The sequence below is a fragment of the Vulpes vulpes genome, chromosome 13, assembly GCF_048418805.1.
Source record: "Vulpes vulpes isolate BD-2025 chromosome 13, VulVul3, whole genome shotgun sequence".
NCBI lineage: Eukaryota > Metazoa > Chordata > Mammalia > Carnivora > Canidae > Vulpes > Vulpes vulpes.
In genome coordinates this window covers 140,946,885-140,969,369 of record NC_132792.1, presented here as the reverse complement: position 1 = coordinate 140,969,369, position 22,485 = coordinate 140,946,885, and the positions used below count along the sequence as shown (strand labels likewise).

The 22,485-nt window shown below is 34.8% G+C and overlaps 1 protein-coding gene across 4 annotated transcripts in view; it reads right to left on the bottom strand.

The window, feature by feature from the left end:
- TPR (translocated promoter region, nuclear basket protein) overlaps positions 1-22,485 on the bottom strand; it is a 67,424-nt gene that overhangs the window by 11,698 nt on the left and 33,241 nt on the right. For 2 of the 4 annotated variants that reach the window (XM_072733152.1, XM_072733153.1), the window contains exons 29-45: positions 19,946-20,083; positions 19,719-19,850; positions 18,554-18,684; positions 16,912-17,122; positions 15,824-15,967; positions 15,291-15,489; positions 14,032-14,237; positions 13,768-13,829; positions 11,144-11,352; positions 10,011-10,283; positions 9,128-9,276; positions 8,187-8,270; positions 4,441-4,641; positions 3,252-3,383; positions 2,971-3,061; positions 2,602-2,739; positions 302-486 (exon numbers count right to left, since the gene is read on the bottom strand). In XM_072733152.1, the coding sequence (XP_072589253.1) occupies positions 302-486; positions 2,602-2,739; positions 2,971-3,061; positions 3,252-3,383; positions 4,441-4,641; positions 8,187-8,270; positions 9,128-9,276; positions 10,011-10,283; positions 11,144-11,352; positions 13,768-13,829; positions 14,032-14,237; positions 15,291-15,489; positions 15,824-15,967; positions 16,912-17,122; positions 18,554-18,684; positions 19,719-19,850; positions 19,946-20,083 (2,685 nt within the window). The remainder of the gene's footprint in view (positions 1-301; positions 487-2,601; positions 2,740-2,970; positions 3,062-3,251; positions 3,384-4,440; positions 4,642-8,186; positions 8,271-9,127; positions 9,277-10,010; positions 10,284-11,143; positions 11,353-13,767; positions 13,830-14,031; positions 14,238-15,290; positions 15,490-15,823; positions 15,968-16,911; positions 17,123-18,553; positions 18,685-19,718; positions 19,851-19,945; positions 20,084-22,485) is intronic. The other 2 variants (XM_026001204.2, XM_072733154.1) reach the window with 1 other exon arrangement.

Sequence of the window (22,485 nt, the reverse complement as noted above, 5' to 3'; positions counted from 1 at the left end):
CCAGGACCCCAGGATCACAATCTGAGCTGAAGGCAGATAGATGCTCAAACACTGAGCCATCCACACGCCCCCACATACAACTTTTAGTAAGCCTTGCCTTTCCAAAGTTCACCTTATTTATAAAGTAAATTACTGCTGTATTTCAAGAAAAAGAAATAAAATTAATTTCAGTTCAAAAAACTTTATATAAAAATATGTTAAAACATTAAAAACTTCACTTAATTTCTGGAAATAGTAGTATCTAATGGAAAGAAGAAGAGATGAAGCCAAGATTTTCCAGATTGGTCAGTACTTTTAATACCTGAACTGGTGGTCCCAATTCTTGAGGTGGAGCATGGATGGTCAATCGTGGAGGAAGAGGGTGTGGGGGGCGTCTTGGAGACTGAGGTGCTCGGGGAGTCTGTCTTTCAGATGCCGATGATGGCTGCTGTTCTCTAGAAATGTCCTGGGAAAAAGATGACTCTGCAGTACCTGTATTACCTTCACCTATAGGAAAAGAGAAGCTTATTTTGAACTATTAAATTTATCACAGAATAAATGGGACAATCCCCGAGATATAAATCTCACCATTAGGGATGTTCACCTCACCAATACTTTCAGAAGGAAAGTAGTGAGGTGTGGAGAATGGGAGTGCAATTATCAGCTGTGCAGACTTAGGCAAGTCCCTTAACCTCTTTGCGTCTATTCCTTTGGTTGGTTAATGGCACCAACTAAAAGATATTTTCATATTTTGGATTTCTTAAACTTTGAATTTCATTGGTCCTTCACATGTCTAGGTCTTCTACATACATGGTAGAAACAACAGAAGCTGTTTCACACTGTGAAAGTAAACAGGCTATCGGAACTTGGAAAAAAAAAAGTGAGGTCTGGAAAAAAAAAAAGTGAGGTCTGCGATGGGATTCTAGCTACAACATTTAACAGCTATGTGACCCTGCTTTTTTCTAAAGTAATCTCTATGCCCAACATGGGGCTCAAATTCATAACTGAGATCATGAGTTGTATCCTCTACCAGCTTAGCCAGCCAAGTGCCCCTTCTCAGATCTTAATTAGTACCTAAAATGATAAGCTTATTATAAGAATTAAATAGAGTTGATCCTTAAACAACATGAATTTGAACTGCACAGGTTCACTTTCAGTAGATTTTTTACAGTATAGCACTGTAAATGTATCTTCTCTTCCTTATGATTATCTTAATAATGTTTTCTTTTCTCTAACTTACTTTATTCTAAGAACACAGTACAATACACTATAAAAACACAATTGACTTTTTTATGAAATCAGTAAAGCTTCTGGGCCAATAGTTAGCTTTTAGTAGTAATGTTTTTGGGGAATCATACATTATACATTAATTTCTGATGCAGGCATCTCTTTAATTTGATACAACTGTAATTTAATACAAATACAATTGCTCAGGAAAAGCTTCCTTTGTAACTTCCTGACAAGGTACTGAATCCATCCACTAACTTAATTTTATCTAGATCACTAGGCCTATTTTTGCTTGATTGTAAAAAATAAAGTCTCCAACAAGTATTCAATGAGCATCGACTATGCTTTGTGTCTGAAAAAAAAAAATGACTATGAACATTAGCCCTCAAAAGACAAGACGTTTAGTAATAATACCTAAAGAGGCAAAAAAACACAAACAAAACAAAACAAAACAAAACTTCCTCCTGTATCCCAACTATATAACACATACAGGATGTTTCCAAAATCTATGAAATGTTTTACAAAATATAAATTATGGACCAAAGTATTATTATCTTTCTCCTTATGTCCCTTAGAAAGTAGCTAAGAAAGTATACTATTTTTTAGTATATATATTAATATTCATTACTTTTTTCTTAAAAAAATTAAAAAGTTGAAAGGCTGCTTATACCCTTGCTCTATCTTAATTCAAATGAGCATATATCTTGCATTTTTAAACACACAGGCTTATATGGAAACTCAGATACACTGTTTTCCCAATAGTCTAAACATATAAGGTTTTACTATATGATTTCTATGATTTTAGCTCAGAATAATACACCAGATGATCACTAATTCTTTAAAACACATTTAAAAATGACTCTAAAATAAAATTTTCTGTGATTTCCATAATCCTTTAATACCTCTATTTCAGTGAGGTCTGGACTCATTCTTTCAAATATTTAACAGAAAGCATGCCACAATGACCAAAATATCTTTTATCCAATGCAAAATAAGTCAAGTAAAGCTCCAATACCCATAAACCCTTAAACACGTGGCTTGATTTAGATGATCCCTTCTGGCTGTGAACTGCTATTACTGCTCATTTAACTTTTTTTTTTTTTTTTAAGATTTTATTTATTCATGAGAAACACAGAGAGAGAGGCAGAAACAGAGGCAGAGGGAAAAGCAGGTTCCCTGTGGGGAGCCCAATGTGGTACTCAATCCCAGGACTCCAGGATCACGCCCTGAGCTGAAGGCAGTCATTCAACCACTGAGCCACCCAGGTGTCCCTCATTTAACTTTTCCACTTAATAAAAATAGCAGCAATACATTGCATTTGTAATACTTTATAGATTTCAGAACACTGGAATCTTACAGAAGTCTGATATGCTAGAAAAGACAGTAATACTTTACAGTGATAAATATTCTGAAGTCTACAATGGCAAGGCAAGACAGCCACTTTTCTCTCTCCAGCCAACAGACCCTGAAGAGGACTGCAGATCTGTTTTTTCTCTTTGTTGTAGGTTGTAGCAGAAAGCTGGGGGCTGGTAGCTGTTTAATGTCAAAAGATATTTGAATCAGCATGAGAGTGCTATTGAGTTCTGTCCAATCCAAGAGAAAGAGTAGACTTTATGAGAGAATAGTAAAGCTAGAAATAAGCCAATCTCTTGCTTGCCAATTTACTAACCAAGTGTTATTACCTACATGATAATTAAATGCAATCTTTGCTTCGATGATATTACCAGAAGTATTCAATTAAAAAGAGATGAAAAAAGGTCTCACCACTGTTTTGAGAATCAGCAGCTCTCTGATTACTTTCACCTCCACCCATACTTTCTTCTGTTTCTGTGCCTGGATCAGTCCCATCACCACCCTAATCAACAAAATACAATGACTAAGAGCAAATAAACAATTATCTTAAAACATAATAACCAAACTGAACCACAGTAACAACAAATAAGGAAGTATAAAATATTTTACTGTTCTTTGAATATCCTTGGAAAACAGTATGTTTTCTAGCAAATTCTTGAAGAAAGTGGATAGTTACAGTTCTAGCCAGTTACCTCAGCATCATCAGCTTCATATCCATCATTGCCATCTGCACTACCAGTGCCTTCGTTACTATCCTCACCCTCGTCTCCCATCCCTGTGTCATCTTCATCATCGTCATCATCTTCTTCATCCTCTTCATAATCCTGGTAGACACGTGCCCAAGTAAAAACAAAGATCTAAGATGTATCACACATATCCTGCATTTCTTAATAGCATGTTTAAAAATTTCAATTACATACCACTTATCAGGACATAAGAATTGTCCTGAGAACTATATGGAATTGGTTCAGTGGCAGCAAATACCAAAATCGTGAGGCTTATTGGGAAGAGTACAATAATAATCAGTTCTATATTCTAACTGTTCATGAGATTAGTTCAAAGATCAAAGCTCCCAGATGTTCACAAAGTGTCAGATGCCACTTTATTTCTAAATTTCAAAAGTGGCATGGAAGAAAACAAATCATGAAATTATACTATGAGCTTTTAAAAAACATTGTTTGATTAAGGATCTAAAATGAGTGGTTGTCAATATAGGATTAATTCCTAAAATAAAATAAATAAAATTTAAGTTCACTTAAAATATGCTTCAATTAGAAAAAAAAATCCTCTATTATTTTTGAAAAAAATTATGGGACTATACAAGAAAAAAATACCCTAGTTTATCTACAGAAATGACAGACCTTATAATTAAATCTAGTCTCTTAGCAGTAAGATTTAAAATTAAGTTTAATTAAAAAATTTAGCAAATCTTAAAGGGCTTGACAATAAAAAAAGGGATTTTTCATCACTTGTTCTATGCTTAATTTCATCATATGTTAATTCATGTTATGTAAATTATGAAATTCATAATTTCATCATATGTTATTTATTAAATAAATAATAAATAATATTAAATAAAAATAATCTATTTAAACCGACAGGGGGGCAGCCCGGATGGCTCAGCGGTTTAGCATCGCCTTCAGCCCAGGGTGTGATCCTGGAGACCCAGGATCCAGTCCCAGGTTGGGCTCCTGGCATGGAGCCTGCTTCTCCCTCTGCCTGCTGTGTCTGCCTCTCTCTGTGCCTCATAAGTAAATAAATTCTTAAAAAAAAAAAAAAAAAAAAGAATAAACTGACAGGGAATCAAATGTTACTGATGAGTGAGCAGTGGTAAGGATTTGTGCATTTCATCCAGCAGTTTAAAAACAATGGATGATTTACCTCATGTTCTCCATCATTTTCATCATCATCCTCTTCTTCATCATCACTGTCAATTACAATGACATCATCTCCTTTGCCCTGACCATCTTGGGATGAAGTTGTTGTTTGCTGATCTGACTGAAGTGGTCCAAGGTCTATTTGTAAAGACTGAGAGGTTTCTTCACTGTCTTCCATTGGAGTATAATCTCCCTGAGTAACTCCCTTTAAGAGTAAAAAATTGAAAACTTAAAAAAAAATGAGAAAGTCAAATATACCTGAAAGTATCAGGGAGATACTGTATACCTAGGACAAAAAAATACTTGTGGACTAGTAGTATTTTATTTTTAAAATAGGTTTTTTAAAAGCAGAATTAGGGTGCCTGGGTGACTGAATCATTGGAGTGTCTGCCTTTGGCTCATGTCATAGTCCTGGGGTCCTGGGATTGATGCCGCATCAGGCTCCCTTCACAGTGAGAAGTCTGCTTCTCCCTCTCCCTCTGCCCCTCCCCTCCACTTGTCTACTCTCTTGCTAGCTAAGGAAATAAAATCTTTAAAAAAAAAAACTTTAAAAAAAGAATAAAAACAGAGTTAATTTGGGGTACATGAGTAGCTCAATTAAGAGTCTGACTCTTGATTTTGGCTCAGGTTATGAGATCAAGCCCAGTATTGAGCTCCCTTGGTTCCATGCTCAGCAGAGTCAGCCTGAGATTCTTTCTCCTCCCTTTTCTATGCCCCTCCCCCTACTCGTGTGTTCTTTCTCTCTTCCTAAAAATAAATAAAAATCTTAAAAAAAAGGGAAGAGTTAATTTGAAACACACACTAAAGAAAATAAATCATTGGGAATCTTTATTGTCTTCCTATAGAATAATTATTATAAACCTCATTGGCTAATACTCCAATAAAAAAGAAAAAATGTATATAAAAAAATATAGGTGTATTCAAAACTACCAGTGTGATATTGCAGATCAAGCGTTGTTCAACAGAAACATACTGTAGGGATCCCTGGGTGGCGCAGCGGTTTGGCGCCTGCCTTTGGCCCAGGGCACGATCCTGGAGACCCAGGATCGAATCCCACATCAGGCTCCCGGTGCATGGAGCCTGCTTCTCCCTCTGCCTATGTCTCTGCCTCTCTCTCTCTCTCTCTCTCTCTCTCTCTCTGTGACTATCATAAATAAATAAAAATGAAAAAAAAAAAAAAGAAACATACTGTAATCTACAATATGAGTCACGTACATGATTTTAATTTTTTTAGTAGTCACTTAAAAACAAATGGAACAAGTAAAATTAGTTTAACAGTATTAATATATACAAAATATTCCAATAAGTAATCAAACTAAGAATTTTAATCAGATATACTACCTTTTGAAATTTGTAGTAAGTCTTTAAAACCAATGTATATTTTATACCCACAGTCTATCTCAATTCAGACTAGCTATATTTGAAGTGTTCAAGAGCCAATATGGTTAGTTGACAGTGCAGTTGCAAACCAAAGTAAAAAAAAGAATATTCATGGGCCTGCAACTTATTATTTAAAAAAAAGTTTATTCCCTAAACCAGAAATAGTCTGGGAAGCATACTAAATAAAATAAGCTTTTATTATTGTCATTTTACGAAGATACTTCTCCCCCTAAACTATCTTAAGCCTTTGAGTTACATTAAAGACATTAGATACTAAAATAATTCTTTGCTTAATTCATCCTCACAATTCCATCTTGTTAGCTACCGAAATAAACTATAATTTAAAAACTTTAGGGCAGTCTGGGTGGCTCAGCGGTTTATTGCCACCTTCAGCCCAAGGCCTGATCCTGGAGACCCAGGATCGAGTCCCATGTCAGGTTGCCTGCATGGAGCCTGCTTCTCCCTCTGCCTGTGTCTCTGCACCACCACCCGCCCCCGCCTGTGTGTCTCTCATGAATAAATAAAAATCTTAAAAAAAAAAACAACTTTATTTTTGTTATTTACTATAACGAAATTAAATGTCTACTTTTTAAGTTAAGCACCTGGCAAAATCTATTTTTTATACAAGCCTGAAACAATGTCTTGTGAACTCATTCATAAGGATTATATTTGTTGTAATGGAAAAAAGTGAGTAATTCATGGTATAATTAAAAATGTGCTTCAAAGTGACATGCTTATTTCAAAAAAAGCAACATTTATAAAGAACATCTGCTCCATCATCAAAAAAATCAGAAAAACGAACCATTATGCATTCAGTAGATAGAGCTAAAAGTGAAATGGAAAACCAAATGGTAGTTCTGAGTCATAGATAATTTTGCCAATCTCAATAAAAAGCTTTGCACAGAAGATTTTAGTATAATTTAACCAAGTCTGGCAATAAATTAGAAATTCACATGTTATTTCAAAATTGGTATTACGCTCTTTAGATATGATACTCTGAATGATCCATGAAATGGAGACCATTGATAGTACTATGCATTTATAAGGTTTAGTTTTCTGTTCTTAGTCAAGGAAAACAGGGAAAATTAACTTAAAAATTAATGCATCTAGAAGAAACCAAAATTCACTTGCAATCTATGGTTGCTGATGATTAGCCTGAGATAGTTCCTTAATTTTATGTAGATAATTTTAGAATAAATGATCATGAAAATTTATCCAGACAGAATGTACTGTTTCAAGTTAAGGAGTATAACTGGAAACTAGATACCCTAAGTTCAAGTCTCAGTGCCAGCACTATCAGAACTTGGGTACGTCACTTATCTGATTATCTGTTTCTTCACCTATGCAACAGGGCTGTTAAAGATTCAGTTAGTTAATAAATGCTAATTTCTTAGAACAATTCTTGGCATACAGAGTAATGAACTGTGTTTATTAGTAGTTTAACTATTAATATTACTATATTATGCATTCCCAATTAGTGTGGCAGGAGATGGAAGAAAAGTAAGTAATATTTTGAGCACTTAATGTGTGGCAGGTGTTATTTTAGGTACTTTACAATACACTAAAAATAATGTTATATTATTCTAACAGATTAGAAGACCAAGGCTTAGAGAGAATCAATGACTTCCCATAGTCACAAAGCTTCTTAGTGGTATGGTCAGGAACGGAACCAAATGGTTTGTAGCTTCAGAGTCTACATATTTCCCCTAGTGAGGCTGCCTCTGGAAAAGCCTAACTTAAGAGTTCAAAAAAATGAAAAAATATATAAATGCACTTCCTTTCACAGGTTATTTTAATTTAGTAAGAGAAGAGAGGAGAGAGCAACAGAGGACCACCAAAGGGGCACTATGGAGTAACTCAAGACTCAACCAGCACTCATACTTCCAAATAATTAGCATTGGATAATCTTCACTCATGACAACTCTTAGCCTGCAAAGATCTGTGCTAAGTATAAGCAAAAACATTTTTTAAAAATGATTTATTTATTTGAGAGCATGCTCATGTGGGGAGTCGAGGGGAGGGGAGCACAGGGAGAGGGACAAGCAGACTCAGTACTAAGCATGGAGCCTGACCCAGGGCTCGAGACTTATGACACTGAGGATTATGACCGGAATTGAAATCAAGAGTAGGATGCCTAACTGACTAAGCCACCCAGGTGCCCCATAAACAAAACAATTTCTTTAACAAAGTTTAGAAGGCAGAATACTAATTGGAAGTAAAGCAAAGTAGAAACTGCAATGGTAATTCTAATATTTTATTAAATATAAAAGCATCAAGTTAAAAAGAAGTACAAATAATGTTTCAATTTGTCAAAGCCAATTTCATTCATTAAAAGCAACAACTCGCTACCTTAAATATGTTTTTACTTACTTCTCCAATGGAATCTTGAGAATCTTGATTGTATACTTGAGTTTCTACCTCTCCATCAGTACTTTCTTCTGCCATAACTTCTTCCTGAATCATAACATAAAAACTGTGCTAACCAGATCAATTTACTAGATGAAGTGTCATCTCTTCAGCTAGTTCTCCCCCAATAAAATAAAACTTAATTCTATAATTTTATGAAGCACAACAGAAATATTCTTACATTTATATAATGTATAATGTATATTAATCACGTTCCACTTCTGTATAAATAAGATTTACAAACACTAGTTAAATACATGGTAATGAAATTAATTTAGTAGTCTTAATGTTTCGGAGTAAAATTTAATTCATTACAGTTTTGGCTTCAACAACAGAAAATAAAGGAATAAAAAAAAAATAAAGGGATACAGTTTTGATTAATCTGAGAAAAAGATGGCAGACAATAGTTTAAAATGTCCACAAAACTTAAACTCTTTATTCTTTGAATTAAGAAACACCCAACTTTCAAATGGAATACAACTTAAGTTTTTATAACTGTAGGTCTTTTTTGTTTTTTTTGTTTTTGTTTTTAAGGGGGGTGGTGGGGAGGAAGGACAGGGGAAAGGGAGAGAGAAAATCTTAAGCAGGTTCCACACCAAGTGCAGAGCCCAAAGCAGGGCTCGATCTCACAACCCTGAGATCATTACCTGAGTGGAAATTAAGAGTCAATCACTTAACCAACCAACTGAGCCACCCCAGGTGCCCCTATATGTTTTTTAATTGAAATGAGAAATAATTCAATTAAAGATATAATAAGACCCAGAAAAATAAGTTGGCAACAGCAACAGTATCTGAACTGTAAGATGAAACTTTGTACTAAGTTCAATAAGAGTTTTCTAGGTAATGGGTTCTGGCCCCAACAGGTCCATTCACCTAATAATGTTGTAACTGAAAGAATATCTTACCTCAGTTCCTACAGGGGTAACACTTTTCAACTTCTTTGGAAGAGGCATTTCCACTGTATCATCAGAGACCTGGTCTGATGCTTCTATGGTGCTATCCTCTTCCTCTTCACGTGTCCGTTTAGGCAAAGAAGAACTTGGGGTAGCTGACACTTTGAAATGACATAATTTAAATTTCGAATCAGAAGTTGATAAACTCATTGAGACAAAGTTAATTTTTTGTCCATTTTGTATTTTGGCCATTTAACTAAAGAATGACATAGTGAACACTTAATTAACAATTCAACATAATTTATTCCTGCTAATCTATGTAAACAAAGAGCAACCTGTGCTTTGAATTAATGGTCTTATACTATCAATCTTATCTGTGGTTAATAAACCCCATTGACTTTTATAGCAATGCATTCGATTCACTGTGTACTGATATACAATTGCAAAGTTTACCTAAGGCCTTCTATAGTTATAAAACCTGGGACTCCTAGGATAAAAAAATTTATATTGTATGTTTAGATTTGAAAATCCTTATTATTATTTTTTTTTTGAAAATCCTTATATGGTCTTCTCTTACATGTCTTTTTTCTCAGGACCTGAATTAAATGATGTAAAATGTTATGGAGTTGTATCACTTTTAAAATCAGTCAAAATAACTGGAAGGAAAGAAAGATGTGAATGACAAAAACAAGTGATCTAGTAGTAAACATGAAACTAAGTGTTAGGAATTTATTCATCCTTTCTAATACTGGTTAGAAAACAAGTATGTACAAATACTCAAGAGGTGTATTTTATATCCAATGAACTACAAATGCACAGGTCTACTCTAACTTCATCTTAAAATTAAGCTTACCAAAAAATAAAAATCCACAATTTAAAATAAATTCCAGATTACCAGTGCCAAATACTGCTGTGGAAGTAGAAGGACGCTCAACTGGTGAACTCTGTACAACTTCTACTATGTTGGGGGATAGCTCTTGATTTGCAGGCTCAATCTGAGGATGACTCTGTTGGGTGGGCTGCACAAAAGCTGTAGCCTGTGTCTGTTGCTGAACAGTTAAAATGGGTTGAGGGATAGAAGGCTGGACATTAGGACTAGTAGAACGGACAGAACCACTTGTGCTTCCAAAAACTGGAACATGTTCCACAGGCCCTTCTGATTGCATAGCTGAAAAATAATATTTAATATATTAAGTCTTCTATTCTTAGCAAAGCTAGATTTTTCCCTCCCTACTGTGTTATAGGTAACATTTTGCATAGTGATTTGTATACATACCTCTCACCACTCACTAAGCAAAAATAGCGTGGGTAATGTATTATGTATTTTTGTGTTACCTGTGTGACTGATACAGTAGTGTATAGGTGTAATTAAATAAACTGTAATTAAATTATTACTTGACTAATTAAATATCTAATTTTTAGGTAATTAAATAACCAATTAGCTTATTTAATTAATCTAAATTAGATAAATAGCTAAATAAGTATCTAAAACTCTTTGTACTTATGATTTTATTTAAATTACAACCAAATAAGATAAATGAATCAAAGAAGCTCAAAGATAAATTATAAATTTTTATTAAGCATCAGTACTGAGTAAGAAACTACCCAGGGGAACAAAGTGGAAAAAGTAATGAAAAAGTGAGACAGTTTCAGTGAAAAAGTGGGGTCTGGGTTGAACCAGTCATTTAGTATGGTTCTCCAAGGTAGATTTCATATCTTCCTTAGCCAGGAGAAGTAAAAATGTTGGCCTTAGAAAAACATGCTATATATTTAAAGGTGCGCTATTTTTCCCCCTCCTTCAGCTTAAAAACAAAACAAAGCAGAAAGGAAGGGATGGGAGGAGGGAGGAAATTCGCTGCATTAATGAGTATTCTAAGAGGCATACCCTTGAAAATATTAACTACCCACCTTTACTGTATGTTGACTTTAGCTTAGTGGAAGTCTCATTTATCCTTGAAGTTACTATCTTCTCATAATAAATCTAAGTTAAGCAGTCAATCCAATCATATCTGTTACTATTTTACTTACCTTCCTGTGATTCTACTTGTGTAGTGGGCATCACTGTAGCTGTTGGGGTAGTAGTAGGATTTGTAACAGTTGCAGGTGTGACCATTGGGCGGATACTAGCTCTGGGTGTTGACTTATTCCCAGCCATAGCTGCAGCTGTCACTTTACTTGGAGTAGACACAACAGGAGTTGGCTTGATATTGGCTGTTGGTGGATCTGATGTGCTGGCACTTACAGAGGAGGAAAATGCAAGAATAACGGTTCATAAGAAATTACTATAAATATGCCTTATAAAGTACATATACTCTACCAAAAAAAGAAAAGCACCACAATCTGTAATCTTTAAAAAGAACAAAACTGGATGTATTGTGATCCCAGATTTCAAGATATACCATAGTAATCAAAACAGTATACTAGCACACAAATAGACATAAGATCAATGGAACAAAATAGAGAGCCCAGAAATAAACCCATAATTATATAGTCAGTTAATCTATAACAAAGGGAGCAAGTATATATGGGAAATGTCTCTTTAGCAAATGGTGTTGGGAAAACTGGACAGCTAAATACAAAAGAATGAAACTGGACCACATTCTTACACCATAAAAAATAAACTCAAAATGAATTAAAGATCTAAATATGAGACCTGAAACCAGAAATATCCTAGAAGAGAGCACAGGCAGTAATTTCTCTGACACTGGTCACAGCAACATTTTTCTAGATTATGTCTCCTGAGACCAGGAAAACAAAAGCAAAAATAAACGATCGGGACTATATCAAAACACAAAGTTTCTACACAGCAAAGGAAACGATCAACAGAACAAAAAGACAATGTACTGAATGGCAGAAGATATTAGTAAATGATTTATCTGATAAGTAGTATGCAAATTATATAAAGAACTCATGCCAAAAAAAAAAAAAAAAAGGAATTCACACAATTCAACAACAAAAACCCAAAGAATCCAATTAAAAAGTAGGCAGAAGACATGAACAGACTTTTCTCCAAAAAAAGACATACAGATGGCAACAAACACATGAAAAAATGCTCAACATCACTAATTACCAGGGAAATGGAAAAAAACCATAATGAGATATCACCTTATACAAGTCAGAGGGCTAGTACTAAAAAGACAAAAAATAAGTATTGACAAGGATATGGAGAAAATGGAGCCTTGTGCACTGCTGGTAGAGATGTAAATTGGTGCAGCCACTATGGAAAACAGTATGGAGGGCCCTTAAAAAATTAAAAATGGAATTAACATATGATCCAGTTATCCCACTACTGTGTATTTACAAAAACAATATGAAAACACTGATTTGAAAAGATCTATGCATCCTTGTATTTACTGCAGCATTACTGACATTAGCCAAAGAATGGAAAGCAGGCCAAGTGTCCATCAATAGATGAATGGATAAAGAAAATATGGTATAGAGACGCCTGAGGGGCTCAGCAGTTGAATGTCTGCCTTCAGCTCAGGGCGTGATCCTGGAGTCCGGGGGGATTGAGTCCCACATCAGGCTTCCTGCATGGAGACTGCTTCTCTCTCTGCCTATGTCTCTGCCTCTCTCTCTCTCTCATGAATAAATAAAATCTTAAAGAAATTAAAAAAAAAAAAAAAGAAAATATGGTATATATACACAATGGAATATTACTCGGCCATAAAAGACCAAAATCTTGCTATCTGCAACAACACTGATGGATTTAGAGAGTAAGAAAAGTAGTCAGAGAAAGATAAATACCATATGATTTTACTCACATGTGAAATTTAAGGAACAAAACAAACGGAAAAAAAAGAGACAAACAAAATACAGACTCTTAAATACAGAGAACACACTGGTGGTTACCAGAGGGGAGGTGAGAGGGGGTATGTGTGAAATAGGTGAAGGGGATTAAGTGTGCACTTGTGATCAGCAACCAAGTAACACAGAATTGCTAAACTACTATACTGTACCTGAAACTAATATGACACTGTATTTTAATTATACTGGAATTAAAATAAATAAACACATTGAGTTGTACTTTAGGTGAATTGTGGGGTTAACTGATCTCAATATAGCTTTAAAAAAAACCAAAAAAGCAACATCCATATGTTTCCTCAAGTAAGTGTTCAGCAACTATAATTGAGATATGAACTCAGACCCTACTTAATTCTATTTTTCCTTTCGGTACTTTTTAGATAAAAAATTATAGAGCATAATTCTGTATTTTTTGTTCACTAAATATTTTAAAACTCTTATTGAAAAAGTTAGTTTTACATTCAAGCATTAAAAACTATGCAGGAGATACTCTGTAAATGGAACATTCTGACAATGTAGAATGTATTCAACTGTTAAACACTGAACTCAAATCTTAGCCTAGCTTCTTATATTTGTTATCACATAACATCACAGAGAAGATCAGTAGCCTCCAGAAGTCTAAAAGATGAAAGGTATCTTTGTCACTAAAGCTCTACCTGATAGGACTGAAAGTATGCTGAAAACAAGAGTTCTGGAAAAAAGGGCTGGCAACTACATGATGCAGTTTTGCACAAACAACTCTTTAGTACACATTTTTATAACTTAGATTTGTCTTCTTCCCATAGATCTTGCCTGCTTTAAAAGAAAAAAAAAAAAGCAAGATAAACTGTGAAAGAACTAAAACTCACATTCCTCTTTCACCAGAAGCTGGAGTTGTTTTCAATGTGATTTGTCTCTGCTGTTCTGGGACCTATAAAAAGAAAACTATGGATTATTTTGCCTATTCTGTAAGAGTTCACTAAGCGATGCCATCAAAATAGTTTGCTTCTATTCTCTCTGTATATTTAGCTTAGCCAAAATTCACTGATGAAGGCTTCTAAATCACCAGACACCTTCAAGTAAAATGCACAAGGACAAAATGATTTGTTATTGACACAGAATTAGCTAATCACCTTATTAGTAGGTTCTTGAGGCTCATCTCTCTGCTCAAGGTGTCTCTCTTGATGCTCTCGGAGTTCTCTTTCCAAGCGACTAATTCGACCTTCATACTGGGACTTAAGAGCAGTCATTCGAACATCCAATTCATCTTTCTGCTGATCTAAGGCTCCATTCCTTTGTTTAAGCTCCTCATTTTCTTTAGTTAGCTGATCTTTTACACCTAAAGAAGTAACCATGTGATTCTATTAATATTACAAACACTGGAAGTAAAGAACATTTACATATTTCATAGGTATACTAGGGTTGTTAGCAGATTCTATTTCTGAGCTTGTAACATCCACAATTAATTCTGATTCTAAACATAGCTATATTTATTAGTCCAACATAAAATATATTTACTGCAACATAAAAATATGTAACTTTCTCTAAGATCTCATAAAGATAAAGGATACCCCATAAATTGCAATTTGAAGTCCTTTTACATAGCCTTTAGTATTTCAATCTTATTATTAAAATATAAAAATATTATAAACTGCCAAATTTTCATTTCATATAATCTAAAGCACATACTAAAAATAATTAGGTAACTTTTTTTTTAAATGAAATAGCTGCTGAAACACTGTATTACAGACCATTAAAAAAACTGCTTACAATAAAGCTTAGCTGACTGGGCATTTTATTTACCCACTAAGCAGAATAGCAAGCAAGGTGCAGTAAGGTCTAGAACACTGGGGCAGGGGCAGGGGCCCTGGGCTGGAGGGCCTCAGAGAAGTGAGGCACAGTAAAATCACTGGGCTGATAAGATCCAGTGCCACCTACAAGTTTACAGAAGGCCTCTGAACAGCACACTGTGGACCCAAAGAATTACCAACAGAAGGTACTAACAGTTATATGACAAAGCAGAAGGACAATAGCACTTCCTGTTACTAGCCAACAGGAAAGATTCATAAATAGATGAGGGGCAGTCTCATCATTTGAAAATTCAGGCTGCTCTAATTTATGTCTAATTAAATAAGCCTTATGTATATATTGGGCATGGAGCCCAATGCAGGGCTTGAAATTACAACCTTGAGATCACGACCTGAACTGCAATCAAGAGTCAGACTCTCAACCAACTGAGCCACCCAGGCACACCCCCTTGCCCCACATTTAAAGCACATGCACAGAAATCACTTTATAGTATTCACTTAGTTCTTTCCCACTGAACTTTAAGTCTGCATCAAATAACCAACTTTCACTATAAGTTCAAATTTCAGCAGATACAGAAATTTACCAGCTAAATGTGCAATCTTTGATTTTGCTGCTACTATGGCCTTTCTTGTTTTTTCTTCCTTTTCAGTTATCTGCTGTCGGAGCTGCTCCTCTTGTGTGGTTCTATCCTGAAGATCCTGACGAAGTCGTGAAAGCTCACACTGAAGCTGCACAGTTTGTTCCTGCAGATTTCTTGCTTCTGCCTCTTTTTCAGATAATGTCTTTTAAAGGAAAGCAAAGTATTCACCATATAATTCAAGCAAATCAGTATAAACTGTATGTTGCACAGAATTAAAATATATTAATTTGCATAATTAGATTAAATGGAAGTATAAATGTAAAATGGTGGTCAAGCCACCATTATAGTGGATACTTGATGACTGGATACTATTTATATACATAAGTCATTCAGGTATAAAAGATAAATATACATAACAAAGATAATATATTTCCATATGATAAGACAAAGTGCCAGTGTTTTAACATCTATTTCTTCAGATATTTAATAAGCAAAGAATCAGGGACATACATTCTTCCCTTCTCTCACACTCATACCTTCTGCAGATTTTCTACTTGACTCTCTAGTGATTTGGCCTTTGTTTCGGCTTGATTGAGGGTTTCTTTGAGCTCCTGCATTTCTTGAACTGAAACATGCTGTTCCTGGTGGTCTCCAGAAGACTGAGCCGAGGTCTCCATAACCTAAAATGACAAGCAGTAATAATAATAATAATATACTTTCACATTTATACTCAATAATTCCCCTTCTAAAAGTTCATCTAAGGAAATAACCAAAACTAAGCAAAGAAATTTATCTTAAAGGTTATTCACAGATGAATTTTCTATGGAATAACTCTAGTATCTGAGAGTAAGGAATTAGTTAAATAAGTTAGTGTTTTCCATACAACTGGATATTAGCCATCTAATCAAAATGATGCTGCACTGCAAATGTTTGATACAGAAATTTTTATAGTAATGAGTGAGATGAAAAAGCAAGTTACAAAAAATATACAAACGATCTTATTTCTTTGGAAAAACACATTACACGTATGTTAGGAAAAGCATACTAAAGTGTTAATAGCAGTCATCATCAACGGGGAAGAATTCTGGATTTTTAAACTATATTTTCTAATCTAATAGGTGCTAAATATGTAAGTCAACATACAAGTTTTTTTACTTTTGGGAATTCAGATTTGAAATGTAAGAAGAACTAAAAAATTCTTTTTGATAGGTGGTTAATGCACACTACTCACGTAATACTATAAAGCCTGATTAATTATAAAGAACGATCATTTTTTGATATACACAGTTTTAATCAGCAGTGAGTTACAAGAACAAGTTTGAAAAGGGACTATATTAAGACTGGAAAACTGAACTAAAATACCTAACATTTACTAAAATTTCTTTATGAACTTACAGTGAAATTTGATGCATATTAAAGAACTAATTTTAAGCCAAATAAAGATTATCAATATAAGCTTACATTCATGTTCACAACCTAAAGGCCAATAATAAAAATTATAAAGAAATAAGACTTTTCAAAATCATTATATATGTGTATAAAGTACATAAAACAATATCGTGTACGTCAAAAAATTATACATATGTGTAGAGTGTGAGAGAGACAGAAAATTGTTTCAACATACCTTATCCTGTTGTGCTTTAAGTTCCTCATATTGAGTCTTGTATCTACGCCCAATCTTCTTGACTTGAGTAATAGTTTTGACTTTTTCTTGGATATCAATTATTTTGGCATCTAAGTCCTTTTGAATGGTTTCCTTTTCAGTTCTTACTTTATTTAAATCTTCCTTTAGACTCTGGATTAAGTTCTGGTTGTTGGTCAATGATGCATTTGATCTAAACAAACAAAAAATGGGGTAAGGGAAAAAGATAAATATATGACACTACTTAAAAAATTTTAAATACTTTAATTTACATTACCGTTTGCTTTACTATGTTTTTTTTGTATGTTTATTTTAAAATCCTAAAACACACACTCCAAAAGATAATTCCTTAAATTATGAATCTGTGGTCTTTTGAAAAGATTTTATTTGCTTATTACAAAGGCATATATGCCCATTTTAGAGAAAACCTGAGCTACAAGTGGTTAAGTAACACGTACAACTTTGCACAGTAATCAAATGTTAGTACACAGTACTTAAGGCAGTACTTCTGCCTGATAATAAAATTTATACTTTCTACCATATTGGGAGTCGAATAAATACATTAGTCCACATGTAGTCTCTGTCACATGTTCTTCCTTTTTTACAATACATTAAAAATAAGAACATTTTTCTTTGTTTACAGGCTGTGCGAAAACAGGCACGAAAGTGATAGTCTGCCAACCCCTGTACTTTATCATAAACTAAATTTGAAATCAGGTGACCTTAATTAAGAGCATGGGTTTAACAACTACTAACTGTGACCTTGGGTACCTTTCTGAATCTTAGTTTCCTCATCTTTGAAATTAAGTATTATCTCTCCTACTTAAAATGCCAGACTTAAAAAAGAGAGAGAGAATATATGAGAGATTTGTAAGCTGTCAAGCTTTATACAACATACAAGTTTTTCAATCTTATTGTTAAAACAACACTAAAACTTAAACAAAAAAAGGTAAACCAGAAACATTAATGTTAATATTAAATTTCCTAACTTTATTTTTTAAAGATTTATTTATTTGAAAGCCACAGAGCGCTTAGGCACATGACCCTGAGCAGGGGGAGGGGCAAAGGAAGAGGAAGACTCTCAGGCAAACTCCTGGCTGAGTGCAGAGCCCAACATGGGGCTGGATCTCACCGCCAAGATCATGACACCAAGATCATGACCTGAGCCAAAGTCAAGAGTCAGATGCTTAACCAACTGAGCCACCCAAGCACCCCTAAATTTTTTAACTTTAAAAGGGCAATAGTTCACTATAAGCTCATTTAAAAAAATTTCTAATTTAAGAACTTCCTTTATTATATACACTTTAAAAATACTCAGAAATACATGCTAAGCAAAAGAAAATCCTACTTGCAAAAGTTATTTTGACTGTTTAGAAAATACATTTAGCTTTAGACTCATGCCAAAGATTTTTAAAAAGGTAATAATCATATATAAAGGCATAAGATTAAATTACTGCTTGTTTGGCTCCATAAAGTAATAAAGAGAGTCAAATGTAAGGGCTCTAGCATGTTTTATTCTTTCTACACTCAGGAAACTTTTGGGGAGTTGATATATAAAGAGTAGAAATAAACCTGCTTAAGTTTTCATATACTCATACACAGTTTAAGGCTTCTTTCCATATACCTTGCAATTTCAGCTTTAAGTCTCCCAATTTCTTCAGTCAACTGTTGAATACGCTTAGTATGCACTTCCTTTTCAGAGAGGAGCTTCCGATATTCTTCTGTATCTGGATCTTTCTGTTGACTTACTAGATGCTAGAATAATAAAAAATGCATTAAATGGTTTTATAGGCTTTATGAAACTAATGTGCTGTAAAACTAATGTACTAATAACATAACAATATGTAATTACATTTACATAAGTGGTCTTATACACATGGTGATCAAGCACCAAACTACAAAGACTGAAGTTTTAATTTGTTTAGCTAAAACTCCTGGCCAAAATGGAAAAGTGAAATAAAGTAAATGTCACTCATTATGCATTATTTTTCATAATTGCAAACAAGTATTTCACAATAGTTACAAAGAAGGAAAATAAAGGAATCCAAAGAAATTATAATCTTTTAATATTAAATATCTACTTTCATTAAAGTGACATTTACAAGAAAAAAGCGTCTATATCTTTAAATCATTACAATTGAAACAAAAATATGAAAATAATGCTAAATGTAACTGATTCCATTAGCCAGGAAAGACAGCAGCAAAATTTTAAAAATACATCTACATTTGGGAAGACGACCTTCCTTTCTTGATTTTTCAGATGGCTTGTGCAACAAAAACAGGAATAAATGGGCTCTAAAGTTTGACAATCTTATACAGATAGTAACAGTTACCGTTCTAGACCATTTTCTAGGTGTGAGGTGTTGGGCAAACTGGTTTACATTTATTAAATTTTTTGTAAAATGAAAACTGGTATTATGTCTTCATTTTTACAAATGAGAAAAATAGGCTCAGAAAGATTAAGAAACTCTCAGAAATTAAACAACTAATATCTGGCAAGGCAGATTTCCAACCTTTTGTTTAAATCTAGAACTCGAGTTTCTAACCATGTTACATGGTTTTATCTTCCCTAAAATTTTCAAGTGAACAAGTCTTTTTAAAAGTGCTTCAATACACTAGACAAATCCATTTTATCATGTACAAAAATATTTGAGATAAAGGAAAAGCACAAATGTGGAATTTAAGGAAATAGACTAGCCATTTCTTAAAAAAATATATCAAATATTTTTTAATCTCTTAAATGTTGCCCTTTGATTTTTAAAATCGTTTCCGTTTTCAATTGGATTTACCTGGTTTCGTGCTTTCCAACGTTTGACATCTTCTTCTAGTAACTTCTTCTCTGCTTGCAACATACCGCTTTTCTCACTCAGCTCAGCATTTGCTTCTTGTAAGGGTAAAATATCTAACTCCAGTTTTCTTACCTAAAAATAGTGGCAGTATTTTTTAAATATCTGATATAAAAATTCTAATATTATTAAAAATGACATGTCTCTATCTTGATTAGTAAGTTCCAAACCTTTGCTTGCATTTGCTGTAGATCCTGTTCTAGCCTCTCTTTCTCTTCTCTTAGCATCTTATTGGTCTCCATCACCACATTCATTGTTTCGGTTTTCTTCATCAGTTCTTCATGCTGGGCCATCGTTTTTGCAGTTACCTAAAGATTTCAAACACATGTGTACACCAATACCCAACAGTAGGTGAAGACCTATCTTTTCCTACTAGTTCTAATCTTCCCTACAAAAAGTAAAAAGGATTTCAATGTCAGCTTTCAAAATGGAAATGTTTGAAAGTTTTACATGTTTCTTTTTCTACGATGCAGACTAACTACAAAGAGTTTAAACAAATGCAAGAAATTAGAGATGAAAGCAAAAAGACTATAAATTCCACTAGTAATCAGTACTAACACTGGGTAAAAAACATCAATTCAGATCTCTATTAATCTTTCTCCTTTTTCTTGGTATACTGAGTTTATTAAGGGTTTTTAAATGATGTTATTTTGTCCTCAGCTCCATCTGCTTGTTCACACATTCTTCATTTCATTTAGTTCTTTCATCAGTTTGGTTGTTAACAATTTTACTGAATAATGCTCAGTTGTGAGGAACTTCTTTTCTGTTCTCAATGGGTATAATCATCCATCTTTTTTTTTTTTAATTTTTTTTTTTAATTTTTACTTATTTATGATAGTCACAGAGAGATAGAGAGAGGCAGAAACACAGGCAGAGGGAGAAGCAGGCTCCATGCACCAGAAGCCCGACGTGGGATTCGATCCCGGGTCTCCAGGATCGCGCCCTGGGCCAAAGGCAGGCGCCAAACCACTGCGCCACCCAGGGATCCCTAATCATCCATCTTTTAAACGTTACTTCATTCCCTCACAATTTTTAAATCTATGACTCAGACCAAGGACAATGTTACAGCAATGATGCAAAAAGAGAAATGACAGCCCCTCCCCATTTGATTTAAGCAGGCTTCATTTCCCATAGTAATAAATTTTCTAGATATGTCTTATAAACCACAAAGTACTGGAAAGGAAGCTTCCATTCAAAGGCAATCTATCTTAAGCTACTGTAAATGATACTAACTTTTTGTCCATTGGAGATATATGCTATGCTATAACAAATCATCCCGTCAAGTATAACCACTGTCCACATAGTTGAATTTCTGGGATCAAGAAAGTATATTTACTTATTTTTTTTTTTAATTGTTTATTTACTTGTGAGAGAGAGCATGAGTGAAGGGAAGTGCTGAGGGAGAGGCAGAGCAGACTTCCCACTAAGCAGGGGGCCCATTTCAGGGCTTGATCCTAGGACTCTTGCATCATGACCTAAACCAAAGGCAGACACTTGACTGAGCTACCCAGGACCCTCATGAAAGTATATTCAAATTGATTCCCATCACAACCGGTGGGGCACATCTAACTCAACTGTGAGAAGGCACACTGCACAATCTCCTTGCTGCTGATTACATGGCTTGGGTCTCTGCCTTGTCCTCTCTTCCTTCCCTTGCTCCCCTGCCTGTCTCTCTCCCTGCAACAGCCCTCCAACTTGGGGTAGCTTGCTATAATAGGTGTGAAGGTTTCAGGTCACAGACTGTGGGCCTACTGCTGGATGTGCGGGGATGTTCCAGATGTAACCCGGTTTCTTTTTTTAAGTCTTAAATGTTGCCCACCTCTCCCCCACACTCCCCAAGACTTTTCTTCATTTCCCATGAGCACCCTTGGCTGAAGCACAAATTGTAACCCCCTTTCGCCCCTTTGAAACTGGCCTTTAGTGAGGAATTCAGGGCTTTCCCTGTATCTCCTCCCCTACCTTAACTGAGGGATGCTGCTTTTTCTTTCCTCCTCCTCAAGTGCCTTTGTGCACCCCCACCACTCCACACTTTCCATGACACTTCCTTGCTTTGGCCAGAAGCCATCAGGTAAGGTTGGAAAGTCTCTGACTTCTCTCGTTTAGTTTTAGAACCACATTTACTCACTCTCAACCAGCGTGGGGATGAATATTGGGTTCTTAGCCCTGCCACCCTCTGCTGCCATCATCAGGTGATGACATTTTTTAGCTCAGATTCTGATACAGTGAAAAGAACAGTAACCAGAGGTACTCAAGACTGGCCAGTTCTCAATGCCACAGAAGACAACGTAAACACATGATCCCTTGGGATGAACTGTTTTTCTTTTCCTGTAACTGCTTTTGCTTTTATAAATTTAACAAATTTTTAACTGGGTTCACATTTGGTCATCCTTGCAATCCATTTGGGCTTAGTTTGGAATGTGATAACTGGAAGAACAAAAAGAACCTTGGATTTGGTGCATACTCGGTTTTGGTGCTGCTGCTTCTCATGGTCCTCAACAGAGATTAAGAAAGAACTCAGTGTGCACAGGAGATCCCTAAAATCTGTGGGCTTGATTTCTTGACAAATTGCTGCCCTTTTCCACTTTTCTGTTCAGGAGTAGAAAAGGCTGGGATGAGGATGCATACTAAAATGAAAGCAGGGATCCCTGGGTGGCGCAGCGGTTTGGCGCCTTCCTTTGGCCCAGGGCGCGATCCTGGAGACCCGGGATCG